Raw genomic sequence first — 13,267 nt, 5'->3', positions numbered from 1 at the left:
CTGTGTCAAGAGAGAAGATTTCAACAATGTTTTCTTAGGGCTATAGATAGATTTTCCAGAGATTCTTTATGGGGTTTAGATCTGGACTCGTTTCAATATTCTTAGCTTCAAAGACTGCTTAATCTGTAACGCGTCTGGTGGCTTGAAGAGAGCATTGAACAGCTTCAGTAACAGGTCAGAAAGGGCTTGCAAGGTAAAGCCATGAACATATACTAAATACAGTGTACTGATATTGATTTGTAGGAGATGAACACTGCTCAATCCATTTCTCCATTGTTGAAGTTAGTAGACTTTAACGTTAAAAGTTTCCATTTTACAACTAGTTTTACTGACTGTTAACTTTACTTTGTTAGACATCCGTTCATTGTTTTTCTCTCGGACACAGAGTGTGAAGAAATTGGATGTCGGAGCAGTTGTATGTGGTTATCATACCAAGACTATGAACCAGTGATATTGCTTGATTTGAGCTCCCCGTTTCATGTTAGAAAAGTATAAAACAGGAGTTATAGAAGTAAAAAAAAAATGTCACCAATATTACTATTTCATCATACTGATTTATTCTCCGAGACAAATCCAAACATATCCAATTCATGCACATGTGTCTATAGTGTGAAACTAAGGATAATGCTTCTAAAATCATTCCTGATACTTAGAATTTAGACTTTCACCATTTCCAAAGCCCAATCCAGGGTGGTTGGAAGTAAACTTCAAATGGATACAAATCGGGGTCTGTATCTCAAAGTGAGCTCTGGGCCCATATTTATCAAAGTTCTGTGAATTACATTTAAGAAAGCTCTTTGGAGCCAACTTGGAGAGAAAAAGTTCTATACCAAAAGTGGAAAAATAAGACACATTTGTCAAATAACTGAGTCCTACTCACAGCAAGTGTAACAGCAACTTTGCCATCATCACTATAATCTGTACAACTCATGAATTTTACAATTTATCCCTCAAGGTAAAATCAGATGGCAAGTCAACCAGCAGTTATAATGCCAAGAATTTTCACAAAAGAAGCTCAGTAATTTTATTAAAATCATTCTATGCATCGTCCCCTCCTTCTCAGTGACTAATGCTGGTGCCATGGGCTCTGCTGCTTTTCATATCTGTCAATACATTAATGAGGCACATTGGCCCCATTACACTCTAGGCTGCTTGCCTCTCTGGGGAGCAAGGGCAGCAGGGAGAGAGCAGGCCTGCCGATGATTGCTCTGTTCTCCACAGAGCATAGCTTCCCTTTAATCATCTCCCGTTTTCAAACTTCTCCTGTCGTGGCCTTGGGCGAATCACAAGAGCAAACTCACCACTGTTTCATCAATATTCTGTCATTTTGTCTCACTGTGGGATCATTGTGTGATACATTTGACTCACAATGATACATCCTATTGCCTAACAGTGTAGATACCATGGGACAGAGTAAATGGTTTGAGGCAATATTATGTAAAACACCCCACTGAGTATGTCCTATTGTTATGTTGACAGTATGTAAATATAACATGAGCTACAATATTGTGTAATTTATAATAGATAAGAACTGATCATGTCGTGAGAAATGTGGTCAAAAAGATAAGGCCAGTTGAGGTTGGGCTCTGTGTTGACAAATTCTAACCCTTTGGTTACCACAAATGTACATAAAATCACAAGGGAGCTGCAAGTTTAATATAGTTTAAGCTTTAGGGTTCTTTTTTGAAATGTTGTGTATTTTGGGGGTATTATTTCTCATCAGAGTGATCAAACCTGATCAAATTAGCCAAAAGAGTCGTTGGCTTGTAATTATGCATGTCTTGTAACAACGCTATTTTTGGAACCAGCATTATCTTTTTGTGTTTTTCAAAAGTACACAGAGATTCACCGTCACATTATATTAAAGGCATGATGAATTATTTCTCCGACAAAAACTTGACGACTGTTGAAAGTTGAAAATAATGTTATGCCTAAAAGGTGTCACAGAACTGAGACAATAAATTCAGTATGTAGATTTCTCTCACCAAAAGTATGCAATCTAAATCTAAATGGTCAGTCAGTATAGCAGAAAATCCAATATAATGTACTTGTGCAATTACATTAACACACTGTACAGTATTGTTGAACGCAGCAGTTTTAAATCTAAAGGTATGTGTAAGACTGATGCTTGATAAATATTCATTGCTTTTGTTTATTGCCTCAAAGGTATCTGTATCCTCAGTTTCTGCCAAATAAACCATCAAAATGGATCGCACAGCATTTCCGCTGCTATTCAAAACCCAGGATGCAAAATCAAAACAAATGCAAAATAATAGCCAGTTTTGAATACCAATAGAATATCCCTTTATGTCGAGTATTCGCTCCCAGGAAGCAGCATAATAACAATCTCACAGTGCTGCCACTGACAGTCTTGTCAACAGGAGATATAAGAAAGATATACACACTGCTGCCGCTGAGGCTTTGACAACATGGCCAGGTTAAATCATGTCATATTCTGCTTTGGCAGATTTATGTTCAGACATAATCAGTTGTAATCAAGGGAAACAAGGAGGGCGGCTCCAGCTGAGGGTTGAAAAAGGGCAATGGCTCACAGAGCAATGCTAAAAATGGGTTTATCATGAACACATGGTGTGTAGCCCGGCAGCGGAGGACAGAAATCACCGCTGTCATATCCAACCCTTTTTTAGTTTGCAAGTGGCTGTGCTGTTTTCTAACCATGCTATGCTTTGGTGTACCATTCCTATCTGTGTGAGTAGTGCAAGATAAACAGCTGGGTGATGTCTTTCTAGTCTCATTCATTGTGAAGTCACAGAGGGTAAATATATTTGCTTTTGCCCTCTGTTGATGGATATTGATTGGATGAAAACAGCCCACATCTATATGCACTCTTGTAGTTACCTGCTCTAAGCAACACTGCCAGTCACCTTTGAGGTGAATGTTTGCAGACAAGGGGAAAATGAGACCTGACAAAGGGGGAACAACTGCCACTCAAAATATTATCACAGAGGTCATTTACTTGGTATGCTTTGGGCTAGACAATATTATTTCTACTCTACTGATTTTTAATGTGCTAGAAGTGCTTAAGAGTCCAGATGGCAGGTTTTGGTTGAGAGAATCCGCTGTTTATGAGTAGACCTGAATCAATGAGGAGGACTTTATGACTTGTTAGACACCGGATTAAATATCTGTGTCCAGAGACATGGACCCACAGGGCGTCAGCACCCTGATACTCGACACTATAGCAGTTGATCTGTTGGCTGCATGACCACATGGTGCGGACTCCGAGGGGAGAGAAGAATGTATTAATTTTAAGGATTGGCACAGTCAACAATATAACTTCAAGAATGTGATGAAGAGGCAGAGTTATTCTTACTGTGGCCTTCCTCCTTGTGAGAAACTATTTGGCCTGTCCTCAAAGTGGTCACTGGTCAGGGAGAGACTTATAGCATGGCCAAGGTCTTGGTATGAGCATAACCGACTCCCTGACCTCTGTAATTGAGCTGCAGGAAGAATACTGCATTCGTATCAAATGAAAAAACTATTTCAACGCAGACAGAAGGAGCAGTTGCCAGGGAAAACAAGTTGATCGAGGAGTTGTCTGCCTCTTGTGGTTTAGTGGTGAGACCCGCTGCCGAGTCTATGATTAGATTGAACATGCACTAATTTAGCTTTCAGATTTGGAGCAGAGGGATATGCTCTGTGTCAAGCAGCAATCACCAGATAGTTGCTTGAAAAAGAAACAAAATGTTAATTTAACAAGATAGATGTATGAGTGAGTGAGACAATGACTGATAAGCGTGTTTTTTTTTTTGGAGCGAGAGTGAGGGAGATTTACCAGCTGACAGAACAGCCAGCTGAACACCGGTCAGCTCGGGCAGTGCTGTGACCGTGATGTGTTGCGAGGCTAAAAGTTTGGTAGATAGTGTGACCTCATATTTATTTTTTCTATTGAAAGGCAGATAGCACATCCGGGCATCATCCCACTGCCAGATAAGAGCTGAGGCCGCTGACGTGCTGTTGTGCCAGGAGTGTGACTGCAGCTTCAAAAGCCAGTGACACGTCAGCTTTTGATCTGAGAACGGGCAAGGGCATCTGAAAATCACTGGTCAAAGTACAGTTCACTCACATGTCTGTGCTGAACTGAAAGGTGGCACACAAATGAAAAACATGGCCTTCCTTTGTGCATGAAAAAACAAGACTTGATAAATATTGCAAGGAAATACTTGGAGTATCTGCAAACACAGACGTTAAGCCTGCTATCGCCTTTATCCCATTTACTCATACTGGTGTTTTTGGAAGTAATTATTGTCTGTCAACATTTCCTCATGTTTGTCAAGCTAAACAATTCCTTTTTTACATTGAGTACATATTGCACTATATATCCAGTATGTTTGGCTGTATTGTATTTGTGGAGGAAAAATAGCAATGGTGAGGCTATGTTTGGACCATGGCACACTGAGCTGTGTTAGCTGTAATACAACATGGACTACTTTTCAGAGCTGTTTACTGTTGAATTAATCTTGTGTATCAGCTGTTTGGTAAACTTCCTGTTTTCCTGTTCCTAAGGAGACAAAGCAGAAACAGAGAGAGAAAACTTTCGATGACTGATTTGTTATATTTATGATTCAATTAATATTTATTAAAAGATGAATCATATGCCAAGTGGCAAGAAAATGAAGAGTGATTGTGATCACGCACTACAGCTAAACAGATGCCTTACAGTCCAGAAACAACTGAGCACGCACTGTTATGTCACAGTTGGAAGAAAGACCAGGGGCTTTTTTTTCCACCTTGCTTTTTAGAATAGGAGTCTGATCCAAGATCACAGGTCAGCCGCCCGTGAAACCTTCACTTTCACTTAGGACCGGGGTAACAGAGAGAAAGACCAAAGAGAGGAGAGACGAGAGTCATAGCGAGGGGGCCGAGAGCGCTGATGGAGAGAGAGAGAGAGAGAGACAGCATGAAGTAATATATGGTTCATGACAGGAAGCAGGCAGATGGAGGGCGGAGGAGAAAATATATGGCTGAGGAGGGAGAGCGTGCAAAACTACACCTTGCTGCAGCTTTTCATCCTCAAAGTTTAAATTTCACCATGAATCTCTCCTTGTTTTAGCTAAACACAAGTCCTTTTGAAATATAAGGGCGGTCAGATTTGGTATTTTGGCATCATTCTCAAATCCCATGAAAATATATACCAACAATGAATTAATCCTTTGATTATCTCTTCAGCTAAAGTCTGATATAACTCGCAGTATTCATCTGGACCAAAGAGCTACATTGTTGTCCGAAAGCTATTAAAAACACATCAGATAGCCACAGTGGGTGACATTTTCCTTCATTACAATATACACAGACACTGTAGTTTATTTTGAGTCAATTCCATTTACACCATCCTGCTGTTAATACTCACCTGGGCACCAAATACATTTTACACAAATGTATCAATACACTACAGAAAATAATACATATGTGTAAATCGTTTATACATCTTCTGGAACCATTGGGTATGAGGCTGAGTCCCACAGATGGGGTTTGGGAAGTCAGAAAGTATTGAAAGTAACACTAAATCAGTATTCTTTTTGGTCTTTTAATTTGTTTACTTACTAAGGTTTGTTCAGTATATCGTGCAAAGTGTGAGTCAAATGTCTAAATTGTCCAGCTGAGCAACTGAAACCTTTTGCATGTCACATGTCTGAACCCAGATGATTGAGAACATTCATAGTCCTAATGTGAAGCAGAATGTTTCATTACAGATAATTTATTAAGATATCACTAGATGTGCTTATATACTACGTATATTATATATCATGCCTTTAAGAAATATAAAATATGCATGACGGGATGCACAAAACAGATAAAAATCAAGGCCATGCACAGCCCTGTAGGATGAGCCTTCCTTGTTAAAGATCTTGGCAAAGTGGAAAATATATTCACTTCATACATTCCAGACAGAAACTGACGCAATTGAGCTTTTACTGTGACTGTGACCAAAATGTGATAACACTATTTACAATATAATAACACGATTTTGCAAAAACAGAAAAAGGATCAGAAGAAAGAAATCAGGTTATATAAAAGGAAAGGGGGTACAGGGTACAATCAGTGATCTAATTATATCCACTGAGAAAACCAAAACTTCTCCAAAACAGATCTTTTTTTTTTATGCAACAGTATACTAAAGGGATTGGTTGGCTATTTCCCTGATACATGACAGTTAGCACACCAACACAGAAGCTGTTGCCCTTACCCCTGATGTACAGGGGTAGGGGTATTTAAATTGAAAAGGTATTTTTTTTGCCAAAAAAAACTTTTTTACATGGGTAGTAGGGCATTTAAATTGCTTAAATTGAAAGGATTGAAGGATTTTTTTTTTAGCTAAAATATCTTTCACTGAAATCCTTTTCAATTTAAATATAAGCTTTTTTGGAATATATTTGCTGCTTTATTTCGCTGTCAGACAGTGTTTTCCTCCAGTTTCCCCTTTCTCTCTTTCACTCACTCTCACTCTGCAACAGTTCTTCTGTATACTCCGGCTCATTTAGGTATCCTCTCCACATTTAAAATGTCCCTATAAACTTTGCGCAACTATTTAAGAAACTGTGTTATAAACCATTTATTAAATGTTTATATACTGCTCATAAATGCAAAATATGGACTTAAAGTCAAGTAATACATTTTTCTGAATGAATTAATGTTTGTATTTAGCTTACAGAATATTCATATATATTAAACCATAAAGGAAAATGTAATCTTTCAGTTTATCTGAAAAGATACATGTTTTTGATCAGAGAACAATAATCAGGACTAAGTGGAAGCATGTGTGACAGCAGTATTTGTGTGTTTTGGTTGCATTTGGTGCATTTAGTTAAAAACATTTATATAGTAACTGCATATATACATTTTTTCCAGAACTTCTGATAAGATGCATATATTGACAATGTTTTAATGTTACGGAAGTTTACATGTTGATGGGGTCCTTTTAAAGGAAAATTCTAACATAAATGATCCATGGCTGCATATACAGTGAGTTAATGTTTAACTGCCTTGTCAGCCCTTATTACAACACCTTTAATGCCATCAGGGATTGAAATAGCTTTCACATTTAGCTAGGATCGCTTTGATAATAGTCATCTGTTAGGATGTCACTGAAAACAAATGTAATGTAATGTCCTGATGTAAGGCGAACGCGGGGGCGTTATGTGTATGATCTTCATTGTGATTCTTAATGAGAATATCAACCCTGTCAGTTAGGCATGCTGATTATAATGAGGATCTCTGCTCCACGCACATTTCCTCTCTCTCCTTCCTCACATACCGTCACCATACTGGGAGGATAATGTGGACATGATTTTCCTGTAAATACGCTACTGTAAATTGTTGTGTAGGCAAGTCCTTCATTTGTCTTCCTAATTTCATCAGTAAACATAATTGGTTTCAGTTTGACATGTATTTTCTCCCTTTCATTTCCTCCATTCCATTACTTTTATCTGCCCGCCCATTTCTTAAAGACACAGTGCCATCTAGTGTGCATTGCAGTCGGTTGCATGCCAGGGATGCTTGTTGCAGTTGTATTATTTATTCATGGGCAATGCGCAATGAAGTGAGAGGCAGGCTTTTCCCAATGGCATATTTATCATTGTGTGAAAAGGCCCTAAAATTCCTCTTCTTTCTAAGCTTTTCTCCTTTATGACATTTGAGGCATTTTAGGTTCATCAAGTACCTCTATTTGGTTCCGAGGGGATTTCTTTCAGTTATACATTTCATTAGGGAGTTTTATATAACTGTTCAGATGATGGATATATGGCTGAATACAGCTTTGTGTGTCGATACTGCATATTATAGAATATTGTGAAATGTAATAATCATTAAGCCGTTGTTATCTCAGTCCATTGAATAAGTGAACTGGTTATCCATTTTCAACCACATAAAACATGCAGAACCATGTTTAGTGTAGGTGCCAATTAAATATTTGCATTACCGTAAGGTGAGTTTGTCATTGCCAGTTTAAATCACACTTTTTACAGCCCAGGTTATTTCAACAGATCCTGGGAAAAAATGTGAATCTCTCACTTGTTAAACTAAACTTAATGTGTGAGGTTTAGTCAAACATTGCCAGTCAATCTCTTGCATTGAGTGCAGCCTTGACCCTCTGGGCAGTATCAGAGCTGCTGAAGTGCTTTGGCATCAGTGTGACAGGATTAACACATCAAAAGCGGAGTCGGGGCCTACAGCAGCGTCACACAGGCAGTACAGCACCTTTCATGTTCTGCTCAGGTTCACTACAATTTCACGTAAGCCAACAGCAAGTCAGACGGAAAAAGATAATGGGGCCAACCTGCTGCTATCAGGCTTTCCCTCAGCTTCAGTGAAATATGTCAAATTCTGTGTTTGATGAAAGATTGGAGTTCAACAGGCTCAAGTCAGGAAGCGATATCTGACTTTGTCACATGGCTGGGATGCAAAGGAGCATTTAAGTCTGACATTCAAGCTGAAATTATTGCTGCAAGCCAGCATGGTCATACTTTTCATGATGCAAACATTCGATAGTCAATGTGGAAGGAAAATTAAACCCAAATAATTTTTTTGGGGAGTCAGAGACTTAAGATGTCTTAGGGTTAAATTCCAAGATTTATAAACCCTTTGATAAGATGTGGTAATAAGTAATGGTGGGGCAGTTTTATAATGATTGCAAATGAGATGTATCACAAGTAGGGCTGGGTATCGTTCAAGTACTGTCAATAGCGCTTTGACTTCGATACCAGTTCCTGAAAGACATTTTTTCAATACTAATTTTATAAAATCCATTTTAACAAAAGGAAACAGTACAGTAATTATTTCCCAGCTTCATCACACCTATGTGACACACTAGTCAGACACACACAAACATGAGCCCTGTCTTTGTGCGTAAAGTAGGGTTTTTCCTGCGTCATGCTTCTACGACATGTAACATTAGACAGCCAATCCCCAGCATTAATAGATATTTGTACAAGCATGCTGCATGCTCACTGATGCTGATGAGATTCACTCCGACGTTACTGAAATGTGGTATTGAATGACAAGACATTTTCTATACAATACAAATGTATACAACATTCAATACTTTATATGCAGTTCGGTCTGTACCTAAAAATATGGAGGTCCGGTACCCAGCCCTATGAGCATGATCAATAACAGAGTTTTAAAAAGACTGAAGCCCAGTGAGGACATCGTTGACAGAAGGGCCAGATCTATACCTCCCATCTTTCATATCAGAAACTTCAAGGATATCTTTCAGTGTCTGTATTTTCTCTCAAATACTTTTACAAGGATTTTTGGTAATTAGAAGTATTGTTGTAATGCTTTGAGGGCTTCAGCATAAATAAAGGAATGTGCGTGTGTGAGTGGGAGGGATGGCATCAACTCTTAAAGGAAAAGGCATTTTTTTCTTGCCAGGATAAATAATGTCTTATTAAAAGAAAATGTGTACAAATGTGCTTTCAATTTGTGTTTCTTTTTTTTTTTTTTTTTCTTGTATTATGTACTCTTTGTGCATCATTTTCAGCTTTAATTCTAAGGGTTTTTTTTCTTCCCATGTACCAACTCCTGTCATTGCATAGGTGGTTGATATAAAAGAGAAACTGAAGCTGTCAAAGAAATTTTGGTCCAACCTGCCTGAGGCGACGTGCGTGGAGGACAGAGTGACCGCTGGAAATGCCAGTGATGAGGAGTGCTGGAATGGACACACCAAGGGCAGGTAAGTTCACCAGGGCCCGGGGGCTAATGCAGGCTGATACAAAAGGTTACTCCAAGTCCAAAGTCTGTTCAGCTCAACTAATGTTAAGAAGTCTAATCCTAGAATTAAGGGGCAGATTATTTTCTTTCCCTGATTTAAACTCTGCTTTGCGACAGGTTTGCATACTCTGACTGTTATTTATCAGCTAGTTTGGATTCACGCTTTACTATTCAGTATATTCTAATAACATTATTAATTGTTTTCATTCTTCTTTAAAATGTGCAACCAGCATGGTGTGTCCCTGATAATCTGATTTCATTTTGGAAGAACATATTTGCATAAGCACTCCAAATGCCCACAGCCACAGCTGACGTCACTGTTAATTGATGAATTAATTTGTGCTCCTTTCATTCCTAACATCCACTTTAAGATCAAAAGATGCATAGAAAACATAATATTATCTAAATATCTCTTAAAGCCGATTATTTGACCCAATATATTGTTATTAGATGTGGAAGCTGCTGTTAACTGGAAATCAAATGTTACCTCCTCTAACATGTTTGAGATCTCAGAGTTGTACGTATATTATCCAGAGCGACCTGGGCTTATGGGGAACAAATGCTGTTGTGTGAGACATTTTGTGGAATGGCCTCACGTGATGGCCTGCTGCTTATTTAGAGCAGGCAGCTGACATGTTTTCCCTAGAGAAATATGTCACAAATATGTCTGAACATTACCTCACATGATTAGGTCAAACTCTGCTTTTCTCAAGTGCTGTATGAGAATTAGACCCACAGCTTTAAACAACAAAACATTTATGTATCAATCTCCCCTAAGCCTTTCTCTTGTTCTTATTGATGCAGGTCTTCCTAGAAGCACTCAGACACAATAATAAGTTGTGTGTTTAGTGTCACGACAGATCTCCTTGTCTTTTTAACAAGCAAAATTGGACATTAAGTATATTTTATTTGTTGTATTTTTAACCTAAAAGGTACTTCCCTGAAGTTCAAAAAGATGGACTGACCAACCAGGTGAATAACCCTGAAGTGGGTGTGGACATCACCCGCCCAGACACCTTGATCCGCCAGCAGATCATGGCTCTGAGGGTGATGACTAACAAGTTGAAAAATGCCTACAATGGCAATGATATCTACTTTCAAGACTCAAGTAAGTATCAGCCACTTTCCCCATGTACATACACATTACAACATGCTACTTTTTGTCTTAAGGGAGGAAATGTATTTGGAGGCCCTAAAGTCGGTAAAGTTCATTCTCAAATTTGTCACTCATCTTGATAAGCTTTCTGCTTTGAAATACTACCTAACCTTGAGGCTGAGGTTATCGGCAGCAGTAAAGCTACAAGAGGCATTGAAGGTGCAAATAACTTACAAAGGCAGTGTGTAAACACACACACTGCCAATGGGTCCAGTCTTAATCAAGACAGGTTTTAAACTGATAAAGGCAGTAACGCTGAAAACACACCAAGCAGCAGCGAAGTGTCCCCAACTTTTAATGGCAAAGTGCGGCCAGATAATACCCACAACCAGTCAGAGTCTTGTGACTCCATGTAAAACTATGTTGACAAAGATTTTCCTCCTGCTTGAAACACATGAACACACCTTCTGGCCACAGACATTTTTTTATTATTTATAATTTAATTTAGACTTTGAAGCTGCTTGGTGTTCTCGTCGTTACAGAGAGATTTGTTGTAAAACCAAAACAGTGAGCTGGAAGACAATAAAATGTATATATAGAGCTGACGGGATCTGCTCTCTGGTGTTATTTCTCTGAGGGTTCATCACTTTGAATGACACTTTTCACATACATGTAGTATTTGATCTACTATTAAATACTAAAATGTGACCAAAAAAGTAACATAAGTGCTCAGTCTGGCTTGTGTTTTGTTGTGATGTTGCAGGTGATGAAGGCAGTGGCTCAGGCAGTGGTAGCGGCTGCACAGAGGTCTGCCCCACAGACATGGACGGTACTGCCACCGAAGCCCCGGTTGTGGAAGCCGACCGGAGCGGGCCTGTGGATGACTCTGCCCCGCTCCATGCACCCTCTGTAGCCCTGCCAACCATTCTGGCCCTCTCTGCCCTGGCACTCCATCGACAACGGAGATAATGCTGGAGGAACTGGCTAAACGTGGACAGCAGGGTTTTTTTTTCTTTTTTTGCAGTTTTTGTATTCGGGCAGATTGGAGCTACAGTCAAGAAGACAGTATTCAGGACAGCCTGGAGGCAAGAGAGGTCTGCTCTGTAAAAGAGAGCAGTCATGCATCATGATTTCCCACTTTCCCAAAGATCGTGCAGTCCCATCCTTAGACTTGACACATTTTATGGCATCACTTCACCATCTAACACTGATGCTGACCCAACAAACTCTGCTTCAGAGATTTCTTGCACATATGGCAGGTATTAATGTAGGTCTCCATGTGGAAAAAATATAACACGCACTTTGATTGTTTTAATTTTCTTAATGCAAAAATTGTTTGTGTGTTGAAAAATGTTGAGAATGTGGTTATTTGATGCACCTAAAAGAGGCACAATAACTTTAATATATGTTTAACAAAAACAAAATTCAGGAACATATGGTTTCCACCTACAATTTTAATTGAATCCTTGTTCCATTGCCATTAAATCATGTGCCAATTATTGATGAATAGCAATTGGATATTCATTCAAGTCATCATAAGTCCGTGTTTGTTTTTAGATGAGATGCAGCCACTGCATTATGTTGCTTCAAATTAAGTTTTACAGTAATTTCAACCATGACGTTTGGCAAGGGTTGGTTATGGTCTCTGTTCAACAGCCACCTTGTGCTAAAACTCATTTTATTCAAAGAGATAATATTGACATTTTTATATATTCATTTGCCTTGCAACAAATTTACTATCTGCAAAATATTCTCATATCATGCTGGTTTCTCAGGCTTGGCTTCAGGAGTAGACAGCCTCAACGGAATAATACGGAGCAATTATTGACATACAGAGACGATGTAATACAGTAATACCATCATAGTGATGCTGGTTCTGTAGTGTTGTGCAGTGCATGTCCTGGTGTGTAATTAATTAATGTCAGAGAGGGCTAAACAAATTCTAATCCTCATTAATATATAATGATTGTTCATGATATTTTGTTTATCAGTAGCATGCAAAGCCGCTCAAAGAGACATACAAGTCAACCATTTTAAAAATGTTGATAAACATACTCTGCTGACATCATAAAGCCTTATAAAGGCTCACTAATGGAAAATCATGACCTTGTTCTGTATGTGCGTAAATGAACATTGCAGTATGGAAGATAAACCCATTCAAAACAGAATCACCATCACAGATGGAAGGCTGTAATATTTGTATCAAATAACAGTGATTGGGGCATATAACAGATTTCATATTTTGGATTAAAATGGGCATGTGCATTGAAGTTTTTAACAAGCTACAAAACTTAAATACTGTCAGACAGTAGTAAAAAGTTGAGTGTTGCTATTTCCCCAAACGTATTACCACTGTTATTTAAAAGGTGAGGGAATTATTAAGAGAAGAAGCAGCACATAGTGGTTACTGGAAATGCAAAGAAAGGGCCCCTAAATTTA

General features: G+C 38.6%; 1 protein-coding gene across 1 annotated transcript in view; it reads left to right on the top strand.

Moving 5' to 3' along the window:
- The window catches only part of LOC310952538 (glypican-6-like), an 86,107-nt gene extending 74,065 nt beyond the window's left edge, over positions 1–12,042 (top strand). The window contains exons 7-9 of the mRNA XM_083921166.1: positions 9,558–9,694; positions 10,665–10,840; positions 11,592–12,042. Coding sequence (XP_083777292.1) covers positions 9,558–9,694; positions 10,665–10,840; positions 11,592–11,797 — 519 coding nt within the window. The 3' untranslated portion in view covers positions 11,798–12,042. The remainder of the gene's footprint in view (positions 1–9,557; positions 9,695–10,664; positions 10,841–11,591) is intronic.
- The last annotated feature ends 1,225 nt before the right edge of the window (positions 12,043–13,267 follow it).

Source organism: Echiichthys vipera (genome assembly GCF_963691815.1).
Source record: "Echiichthys vipera genome assembly, chromosome: 10".
Classification (NCBI taxonomy): domain Eukaryota; kingdom Metazoa; phylum Chordata; class Actinopteri; order Perciformes; family Trachinidae; genus Echiichthys; species Echiichthys vipera.
This window is presented reverse-complemented; position numbering and strand designations above follow the sequence as displayed.